The 11,587-nt window shown below is 43.2% G+C and overlaps 1 protein-coding gene across 1 annotated transcript; it reads left to right on the top strand.

Moving 5' to 3' along the window:
- Positions 1 to 2,820: 2,820 nt before the first annotated feature.
- MKKS (McKusick-Kaufman syndrome) lies at positions 2,821 to 11,170 on the top strand. The gene is made up of 5 exons (XM_018566634.1): positions 2,821 to 3,884; positions 6,539 to 6,714; positions 8,668 to 8,778; positions 10,438 to 10,904; positions 11,150 to 11,170. The coding sequence occupies exons 1-4, from the start codon at positions 2,897 to 2,899 to the stop codon at positions 10,879 to 10,881; spliced, it is 1,719 nt and encodes a 572-aa protein (XP_018422136.1). The 5' UTR covers positions 2,821 to 2,896; the 3' UTR covers positions 10,882 to 10,904; positions 11,150 to 11,170.
- The last annotated feature ends 417 nt before the right edge of the window (positions 11,171 to 11,587 follow it).

Raw genomic sequence — 11,587 nt, 5'->3', positions numbered from 1 at the left:
TGTTTTTTTCCCCCCCAGAATCTTTTATTCCATAGATAAGAAAATATGTGTTTGTATGTGTACTATTTTAAGGGTCCATTCACACCATCTTCGTTGGAGTTGCGCTGGCCATTGTTTGCGGCGCAGCCACAAGACAAGGCAATTTGCCTTGTCACGTATGGGCTTTGTTCACACCACTGCATTGCGACGAGAATGCAGTGATGTGCTCTGAAAAAAAGTACAGCGGCATGAGACGATGAAAAACCGCCTCACACCTCCACTGTGCCCAAAGAACTGGATGAAATGTCACTTGAAACATTTAAATAAAGTTCTGCCAAAAAAAATAAATACACAGTGTCTTATGCCAGGATGGGCGCATCGGCACTTTTGGGCCATGCACACCAGCTGTTGTGCGTCTAGCAGGTGTGAATTGGCCCTTTAATATCTGCAAAAGTGAAATTTTTCTGTAATCTAAAGCAATGATTGAATTGTAATTCTGTTTTTGCTGGAGTTCAGCAAGTAGTTTTGGGGGGGAAAAAATCATACATGTGTGTACATAAAAATGATACTGTTTACTAGAATTCCCATTGCAAGCTTTGGAAACAGGGGTTTACTTTATCGGGCATGATGCAATCTGAGAAGTATCAATTTATACCGAGCACTATACCGAGTATTACAAATGATGCGTTTTTGCCTCATGAGCAGTATTAACAGTGAAAATAGTATATACAGATCGTAATTTAGAGAGTATGGTTGGCCACCCATGGTTTGATCTGTGTGAGTGATGTGTCCAGTTTAAGCATAGTTTGCTCTTACTGGTTGAGAATCAGGTCATGTTGGGTTTCCCAAGCAGAAGCTAATATCCTCTGTGTGAATGTACTTGGGTGTTGGTCATTTCCTGTGTATGTGGTACATGTGCTGGTAACACTTGTGGGTTGATCGGGAGAGAATAGAGTCCCAGTGGTCTGCTTATTGTTTACTAAGACTGTGTCACTGGAAGGGGGGGAATACTGCTGAAGAAATGAAGTGCAGACATGTAGAAGTGCCTTCACATACCTGTTATAGCCTAAATGCTGTGAGTAGTGTTGGAGCTTGCTGCCAATACTCACCCCCACACATTCCTATTGCCGCTCACTATCATGGGCAGCCATGCTGTTCAATAGGAATGTGCAGGTGCTAGGAAGGAGTAGACAAGCTTTGGCACTATCAGGAAGTTTGTGAAGCTTTGCCTGTCGGAACAGATGGATATTTCGACCATGACGTAACTGTTTGGGAGGCTGCCTCAGGTAGCTTGACATAGACTTCAGAAGACACAGGATGTTCTTATGCCATAGGCACAACATCACCCAAGATAGACACCGGCATGCCTTGTACGTAATTAATCAGGTGTGAAAATCGTGTCCAAACCCCAATATCTGCCCCTTCCCTACAAATTGAGGTGTCGGGAGATTCTACCCTCCACTCCATGTACTAAACATGCACACCGTTCCTGTGTAGGTACATTCCACGCTTGTATTCTCCATCTTTTTATTGCGTGTAATCCCTGTCCCATAAATAGCCTTTCAATAGAAACATGGAATTATTTTCCAAGTACAGGATATGACTCGGTATACACATTTAATGAAGTCATGTGATAGGGAGGCTTTAATCCATTCCGAAAATTTGTATGACTAGGGACGGCTTACTGCGTTCCGGGGCGGGAGGGGGTGTGGCGGCGTATTGAAGTCAGTGGCACCGCAGCCACTCTCCCCGGCCGCAGTGCGATCAATGCCTGCATTTTCCGGTGCGGTCAGAAAAAAATGCATGCTCCTTTTTTTTCTGACCGCACCAGAACGCAGGAATTGATGTACCACGCATTCCGGTGTGGGCGAGCGCACTGTGGCTGGGGGTGTGGCTGCGGTGCAATCGACTTTAATGCACCGCCACACCGCCTACCATCCCCAGAATGCAATGAGCCAACCAGGGTGCGTTCCTGCACCAAATTGGGCTGGAAGCTTTTAGGCCCCTTTCACACGATCCGATCAGGAGGGGGATCATGCACAGATCCCCTTATGATTGGAACGGATGTCACTGTTGAGTTAATCACAAAATGGAGTTAAAAAACTGACATTACCAGACCCATGTTGGTGTGTGAATCTAAATGGACGCCTGTCCGTTTTGGGTCCAGCTGTCCATACAATAACATCGGGCTTCCAATCAGGTCGGCCTGAAAAACTGACAGGAGGACCTGATCAGAAAACCTGTGTGAAAGGGGCCTTACTAAGAAAGTCTGAGACGCCCATTGCTGAATTCTAAAGTACATATATAACAGTATAGCAGTTTGCTGGCAAGCCCCATTAAAACTCAAAAGTCCTTACACAGCATGTTCTGTTTATCAATAAATATTTAAATATTCTAATTGAATGTATTTATTTATTTGCCTATAGTAAGCAAATAAATGGAAGTTTCATAGGGGGGTGGGTCTGATTTTAACTTTCATTTAATTGCAATGTCTCTCTCTTGTGTTTTCTAGGCTACTCATTGGAGCTATACTGCCGAACAAGGAGCCATGAAAGCAAAATCATTTTTAAGAAAGAACTGGCTCTGGGTTGCAGCAGGATCTTTTCTAGGCATTCACTTTGGGACATACTTTATCCAAAGGGTTGCTAAAATCTCTGCCCGGGAAACAGTGGCTATAAAGGACAATAAAAGCAGAAATTGAGCCCACTAGAATGTGTGCTATACCTGGTCCCACCACAGGAACACTCATCCCAATCACCATGTTCAGTTCTGTTGTTTGATACTTGCTTATCTGCGGTTGTGATGTTATGCCTTTTGCCCACCCTCACATTAAATAAATAAATGATGAGTTTTAAATTGTAAAACCAAAGCCTGAGCTATTTTCTTTGAAACACAATCTGAAATCTCAAGCTTAATCATGGCAAGAGTTGAGCTGAAAAAACCATCGCAGTATACAGCTGGACCCGTAACCAGTGCTTCAATCAGAGGACCGCTGAATGTGCTACAGATGATTGCAACATCATGCTATGGACCAACTGGTAGGCTCAAACAGGTCCATAATGGTAGTGGAGGTTATGTTATTACAACATCACAGTCCTCTGCCTTACTTGGTGGCTTGTCTATTACCCATCCAGTCTTACAGCTGCTTGTGTCTTCCGTCCGTAATCATGTATCTAGTTTTAACGATTGTGGACTCTTTGCAACAATTCTTTGCTGCAACCTCATTGACAGATGCATGGCTTTACCTTTGTCCCCTCACAAGATAATAACTATAAACAAGAGTCTTTTGAACATGTGCTTGCGTTACCTGACATCGGATGACTGTGCATGCAAACTAAAGGTAGATTTTAGCTGTAACTCCTCCTTTTTTGATCTAACAAGATCTGTGCTTCGCAGTAAGCCTGCTTGCATGCTTACCACACAAGAAGTAGATTACGTTACCATTTTAGTGGTCAAAGCCTTTCTCTTCAAAGTCCCTGTAGAGAGCAGATCTAATGTATTAGGGAGGACCGTGATGGTCCCTGTCGAAGGTCTGAATGTAATGGAGTCCACCTTAGTTCCTGGTGTTCTCATTGAAATGCCAGGTAGCAGTTGGAACAGAATCTTAGCAATGTCAGACTTGCCTCCTGAAAACATTAATTTGGCTTTGTTTTCAGCCTCTCTGTCTGGAGATTTTAGTGATACAGGAGATGGCTCTGTGGAGGTGGTGGAAGGTGTAGACCCTGAAAAAGTCATGCTGGAACAGTTGTTGGCTTTAGGAAAGCGGTTAGTGGATGACCATGTTCACATACTCGTCTGTCAAAAAGTTATTCATCCCTGCCTGAGGCAGTATTTAAAAGAGCAGAAGATCCTTGCTGTGGAAAGATTGGGAGCGGCTTTAATGGAACCACTATGTCAAATGACAGGTAAAAAAAAAAATTATTTATATGAGAATGTATTCACTACTTTATACAAGAACCGAACCAAGTTTATGTGTTTTAGTTGTTTTGAAGTGTGTGTGTGTGTATGTGTGTGTGTATGTATGTATGTATGTAATATATATATATATATTTATATATATTCAATGTTTAAATGGGATTGTTAATCCTACACATAAACTAAATAGATAAGCCTATTACCTTTTTTTTTTTTATTAGGATTTCTGAGTTTGACTTTCATTTCCTCCCCCCATACAACTGTGTTTTCATACAGCCATGTCAAAATTTCAGTAAATCCCATGGAAATTATTGACCTTTTCAACATATCCGAACAGGTAAAGGTTAGATCTTCATTCAAATAGTGCCTACAAATAAAGCTGATATTCTTTAACAAATGACACATACAATTGTCTATTAGGCCTCGTTCACGCCATATGCAGTGCGTTCCGGCTGGAATCGGGCCGGAACGCACTGCATATAGTGTGAACTTACCCTGCAGCATTTTGATCGCACCGGACTGCACTGCAGGCACAATGTGCCTTGCCATCCCATGCGGGCGATCACATTGCGGCCGGAGGGCATGGCTACGGTATCATTCACTTCAATGGCCCATCACGCCCCCTACAACCCGGCAAAAAAGCGAGCCGCACTGAATGGGAGGCAGTGCATTCCGGCCAGAATCGGACTGCTTATGGTGTGAATGAGGCCTAAGTCTCATGATTTCAATGTGCAAAAAATGCAGATTTGTCATAAAATGGGGGAAAAAAGTAATTGCACCCCTACATTTATACAACTTCAAGGCCATGAAATTAGAATCGGGTGTTCTAGATTAGGTGCTGATGGTTAAAACCTTTTTAGGGGAGTATGCCCTCAGAAAGAACGCCGTGGATCCCTCTTTAGTCTAGTAATTGAATTAAAAAGATTGCAAAAATGATTTTAAATCAATCATTCCACTGTAAGGAAAACAAATCTACAAGTGGCATAGATTTCAAACAAATGCTAACTTGTCCAGGTCTGGGTGGCTCAACAGCCCAAGAGCTGACCACTTGATGCTAAAATAAGTCTCTAAGAACCCCAAAATGTCATCATAATGTGTTCAGGTACCTTTTAGGGTCAAAGTACGTCTACAATGAACATCTAAAATGAACCTGCATGAGAGGTGTGTTAAGAAGAGGGGTTTTTTTTTGTCTAAGAAGAACACTGGAGCAAGACTGCACTTTGCTCCAGGAGGCCTGGTCTTTGCCTAGATGTTCAATGGCAATGTGCTGAAGTCTGACCAATGAAGGATACAGTTTGGTCACAGAGAAACCTGATTGCCGCAAACTGCAGAAAGCACCTCAGGAGAACAAGCGCATAACAACTGTGAAGAATAGTGGTGAAAATGGTTTGGTGCTGCATCGGGGTCTGGCCAGCTTGCATTCTTCTAGTCAACTATACATTCTTAATCAGTGACTCAGCTGTCACCAGATCGCTTCTACGGGCCGGTAATTCCTCACTGCCCAACACTCCCGCCGTGTTTCCCGGGCTCCGCGGGCCAGGGATCCGCATGTCGGCAGTATGCTGGGATGGAGAGCGGCAAATGTCCGTTCACCGATCTCCTCCCCGCTCTATGGGAGCGGGAGCTACGCATATTGCATCACTTCCGGTCCCATAGCTGTCATTGCTGGGCTCCTGAAGCCAAGCAATACGCTATTGAAGTGAGATCTACATTTCAATAACTTATTTAGTGTGGAAGGGTGACACTAGGGGTCTTTTGGACCCCCAATAACACCTTCAGGAGGACCTGTCACCACCTATATGTTATCACATGGGGGGGCTTGTAAGCCCCCCTATGTGGAAGCAATTAAAGAAAAGTTTTAAAAAATTATTAAATAAAATAAATGTAAAAATAATGAAAAAAAAATGTTTAAAGGCCCCTGCGAGCGTGAGTAGATTAACACGCGTCAGGTGCGCCTACATCCGAAAAAGACAATCGTGCTATAGAATCAGGCTGATAGAAGAAAAAATCTATAGGTGTATGGCCAGCTTTAGGGCTTTAGTATTTACGGAGTTGCTAACTTGGAACAGTCATGCAGCAGGTGAAGTCTGAGGGAAACCCCTGATCTCTATACTTTTTCCCATTCAGTATTGACGCTATATGATTAGTATGACAGCCAGGCAGCTAGCATTTTCTCAAGGAGGTCAGCAGTGGCAGCCTACATATGTCTCAGTGCAGAGGGTGTAGCACTATTAGTGGCAAGAGACTGACCTGATACATACGCGATATAAAGAGGAACTTTACCCACCAATTTAATGTCTCTCAAAACAGTTACTTTCAACGCGGCCAACTGTCAAGGTTGCCAGTGAGCTTATTTCAGCTCTCAACCATACATGTAAGCCCTCAAATGGCTGGCATCATAGCTGTTCATGTGCTGCACCATGGCAGCTGCAATCCAAATAGAGGCAAAGATGGCACTTTCCTTGGCTGTAAAGGATAGGAGGATGCAGTTCTGCTTAAAGAGTCTGCAGCTGATTCAGCCAGGTCTCCTTTATCAGTCCTTCTGTGGTTATATTTATTCCTGCATCAATAATTATGACCTTTCCCGGAAAACGATTGCATCAGCTTAAAAATAACTTGATTTTTATTTTTTCCCCTCTCACAGGTGCGCAGTCTATAGCTTCCCTAAGCTTACTTTCCTCTGCTTGCTATGGCAGCCTCAGGCAAATCAGCAAAATGTCCCATGGAAACAAGCAGTACTTGCATCTTATTCCCTGTGACACGTCAGTGTGCAGCTTTGTGCTCTGCAACCGTAATGAGACGTCCCTGAAAGAGCTCGTGGTAAGTAACACTTTTCCTTCTGGATTTTCATGGACGATTCTGCTTCATCAGCAAATACTTAATTTATTGTAATCCGGACTCTGATGAGAGCGCAAAGCTATGTTAGCAGACTTTCTGGTAGGGATAAGAAAGATTTATAAAAAATCTGAAATACTTCATTTTCCTGTAAAAGGTGGTGCTTCAGACTGCCTTCAGTGCTGGCCACGTATGCAAAGTTCTAAGCACTTCATTATGTCTTGTTATGATGAGGGATTATGTTATATGGAGAGCAGAATCTTGCCCTTTATTGTAAACAAGCACCAGGTTATTGAAAGCTCTATTGGGATCTTTGAGGATGAATTACTTGACAATACAAGCAGCTAAAGAGGTCTGGGATGGCTTGTTTTTAAAGGAGAACTATGGGGTCAGTGTTTTCATAGTTCTCCTTAGGGTAACGCGAGGACACAAACTAGCGTCCTCCCATCACCCTAGGCTCAGTATACCGCGAGCTACAGCTATCTTTGTTCATGCTAGTGACAGGCCACATCATTTATGTAATTTCTTTATTTGCTCATAATGACTCTTTAAAGAATAATAACCTCTGGAGATAAATTTCTTTAGAAGGATAGAAGTCATGGTTGACAGGATACAGTAATGACTTACCCATGTTTTTAGTTAAGTAGTTAGGTCAAAGTAGGTTTAAAACAACATTTTATACACTGAAATTCCCCTGTAATTAATTTTCTGTTATATTCAGATGCTTAAAGGAGAACTATGGGGTCAGGGCTTTTCCCCATAGTTCTCATAAGGGTAACGGGAGGACACAAACTAGCGTCCTCCCGTTACCCTAAGCTCAGTATACCGCGAGCTACAGCTCGCGGTATACTGAGACGCCGGAGCGGATCCCGACGTAGATGACGGGATCCGCCCAGCTGCCTGAGTGACAGCTGGCTCTGCCTATCTAGAGGCAGAGCCAGCTGTACCCGTCCGTTCCGCCAGTCAGCGCTGGCAGATCGGAGAGGGGAATCCAGCCCTCCCCCTGTCACGGCAGAGAGCCGTGACAGGATCAAGAGGTGAGCGAACCTGGTATGTGTTCTCTCACCTCCCGATCTACTGAGCGGACCTGTGACAGTCTCATTGTCACAGGTCGGCTAGAACTATGAGGTGAGTGGAAATCACTCATCTCATAGTTCTCCTCCTTTAAAGCTTTTCCTGCTTGTTATGAACAAATGTCCATAGTCTGGGAACACGTGTGCTTTAATGCACACAACTAAGTGATGTGCCATTGAAAATGAATAACAGCACACTTAGTTGTGTGCATTAACATGTTGCAGAAAAATACCCATTATAATACCTGTTGTTGTTGTTGTTGTTATTATTGGTATTTCTGTAGTGCTGACAATTTTACGCAGCGCTTTACACAGTGCACATTCACATGAGTCCCTGCCCTCAAGGAGCTTACAATCTAAAGTCCCTATCTCACATGCATACATACGAGGGCCAATTTAGACCTGTTAACACAATTCAACCTAGGCAGCTCACAACAACACACTAGTGCACCATAGCACATGAGAGTTAATTGAGCTTTGTGATGCGCTAAAAATAGTAAATGTCTGTTATCATATGCATTGAGAGCCCATTCAGAATAAATGAGCTGCCTAACGGTACGTACATGAATGCATGAAATACCGCACACGTGCTAATGTAGGGTATTTCATACATTGATGTGCAATGCGTTAGGCTGCCTATCGCAGCGCATCAGACTGATGTAAAAGGGCCGAAGAAATATGATCCAGTTTGAACCGATACGAAAAAGAACGTTCACAAACTGCCACAGGAAAGTTTTAATAATATATTTGCCCTGCCCTCTTGTCTTACAGATTTGTAGGGTGAATTACTGACTGAATATATGATATACAGTATGTAGAGTATGTCAGACACTAAGCATATATATATTTTTTTTTTTCTTATAAGAGAGTTTGCCAGACTGCAGAACACACTTTAAATCAACTGCTTAAGGATCCCTGGCTGCTCCTTGGAGGCGGGTGTACCGAAACACATTTAGCTGCATATGTCCGCTATAAGGTATGGTAAGATTATTCATTTTGTTACATGCCTGCACTATATAAACACAAACCTAACATTGTTTGAAATAGGGATGCACCGTTACCAATACTAGTATCAGTATCTGTGCCAATACCGAGTATTTGGCCGAAAACCGGTATTGGTGCATCTGAAACATTGAGGGGAATATATCAGCACTGGAATAGACAGAATCTGGAGAAATTCCACTTTCCCAGGTGAATTTAGGAAAATAGAATTACCCCCTGCAATCCCCCCCCCACCCCACTATACTTATCTTTGGGCGAACGGTTCTTTCCTTCCGCCAGTGCGGGTGTAATATCCATACCCTGTACTGCCGTGTAGCACAGCCCTGTGCTCTGGATTTTGAATTTCGCTTGTAAAAGGCAAATCCAGAGCACAGGGCTACGCTACACGACAGTACAGAGTACAGATATTACACCCACACTGCGGAGGGGAAGGAACGTTCGCTCAAAGGTAAGTATAGCAGGGGGTTCATCCACTAGCTCCCTCATCTTACATTTTCCCCTACAGGTTCTACCTAGCTTCTTTCAAGTTTGGCATCTTTGGACATCTCGATTGGCTGGTCTGGGGCGGTGTAACTCCTGTAAAGGCGCACATAACTTCAGTCATCATGGGAGATGCTGGGATTGTACACTGAGCTTTGCATTGGTGTACAATCTTGACTGAAGAATGATTTACAGGCAAAGGGGAGGATTTATAAACACGAGTGTAGAATTATTGGAATGTGTACTAAGCTGAGGCAAACTTCCAATAGGCTAGAATTTTCCCATCACACAGTCAGAAGAATTGCTTTGCTTTTTTAAAGGACCCCTGTCACGGTAGATATGAGGGGGGTTGTCATTACTGGCTTAATTTACTTGTTGCTCAACTAATAAATGTATAAATGGCTTCACTATTTCATGAGTTACTTGGGTGTGACTCGCTAGAGAAGCAGAGGATTATTATGGCAGGCAGGCAGCAAGTAAGGCAAGTAAATTGGCCAATTACAGTGATAAATTTGTTCCACTAAATTCCCAAAATGGTGTAGACGCCACAGAATCATGATTATTATTCTTACTATTATTAATAAACACATTTAAGGGTTCATTTATAAAAGCTATACGCCAGGTGGATGCTGTTTGTGTCCCTAGACGGTGCTTACAAGTATAGGGATTTCCTATACTTCTCAGGGTCATCTAGGGGTACTAGTGCCATGCCAACATCAAGCCAAGGGGAACTTATATAAATGAACCCCATACGTATCACCTTTCACATATACACATTACCTGGTATGTATGTAAACCTCTGGATATGTCCAACCAACTTGCTTAAAAATCCCCATGAAAAAGAAGACTGGGGAAGGAGGCGCTACTACCCTATTGTATAAGTGTGGTCACAAAGTAGAATGAATGTAGTGGCTTAATCACAATAATAGGTATCAAAGAGAAATATAATGACTCACTGTTGGATGATCTGGTTGCGGCCAGAGGGTGGCCTTCTTCTTCTCTTTCTCGTACACGAGGTTCCTCTCCCTGTTCATGGAGGCTGCATGCGCCCCCCCTGTTAGTCTTGTAATATATTCCCATTTACCACCAGAGTAGTGCGCTTACTACTGTTTTTGTCTTAAAAATCCACAGCAGTCTTGTCTTGTTGTTTCAGAGTGCCAATATAGACAGCGACGACCTGGAAGAGCAGAACTGTTCAATGGCAGAGTATAAACTGGTGTCAGACTGCTTCTCTTCTTGTTTAGAATCGGCAGCACGAAGTTTGGAACATGATGGTGGAGACACACTTACTGATCTCCAGGATGGTCACTTCTGGTCTATTCCTCCTAATTCTACTCAAGACTTCCATTGTATAGATACTGAACAAGGGTGTGGCTGTCGGTTACTCAGAAAGGGTGATGGCATAGAGTGGTGCATGCTAGGCAGTACCTACAAACCATTCAGTGCACGAAGCGGCACAAATATATTCCCATTATTAGTGAACGAAGGATCACTGGTTGTGGATAGTTACACTGGAAAATACAATGGACTTAAGGTGGCTGTCGACACAGCTGGGCTGATTTTGGACCTGGCATATGTTATTAAAGATGAAAACTGAGTGTGATTGTTAAATGTATAGCCATATTTTTTTTAAACTGTAAAACTGCTACCACCAGGGAGACCCATTTTCCCATCTCTATGCCAGAAGCAACCAGCAGCTCCCAGATCTTGCCTGGACCAACTGCTAAAATATTAACAATTCAGCAGGTCCACAGTGCCTGCTCCTCAATCAGAGGTTTATTCACTAGATAAAAGACACAAACAACTGAGCTTTAACACATTATACCCTGGATGGGCTACCTTATCAGGTCTTTGTGGGTAAGCACTTCTAGTGTGAAATGTGTTAAGAGTCACTTCGGACAGGCCTTGATAGGGTTGCCACCTGTCCAGGATTCACCCTGTTCGGGTTTTGAATGCTGTTTCCAGGTTTCATGGCACAAGGAACCTGGACACAAAATGTCAGGTAGACAGGGACAACCAAAATTAAGATAGGGGCTACTGGCCCCCCACTAAAAATAGTCTCAACTGTGATATTTACATATTAATGGGTGGTTCCTTTTACATATGAATAAGCCACAACTCATTCTCCCAAAAACATATGTCCACGTGTCGCTAGAGTGTTCGGGTTTCGCTTGAAGAAAAGGTGGCAACCCTAAGCCTTGAGCTTGTGTCGATGGCATCAATTTAACACACTTCTGAGATCAGTCGGATGTATTTGACCTGCAGTTAACCTGCTTCAAGCAGTTTTTACATTCTCATAGGCG

The sequence above is a fragment of the Nanorana parkeri genome, unplaced genomic scaffold (assembly GCF_000935625.1).
Source record: "Nanorana parkeri isolate BGI_ZX_2015 unplaced genomic scaffold, ASM93562v1 scaffold28, whole genome shotgun sequence".
In the NCBI taxonomy this organism is placed as follows: Eukaryota; Metazoa; Chordata; class Amphibia; order Anura; family Dicroglossidae; genus Nanorana; species Nanorana parkeri.
Note: the sequence above shows the minus strand (reverse complement) of the source record. Positions and strands in the feature narration are given on the sequence as shown.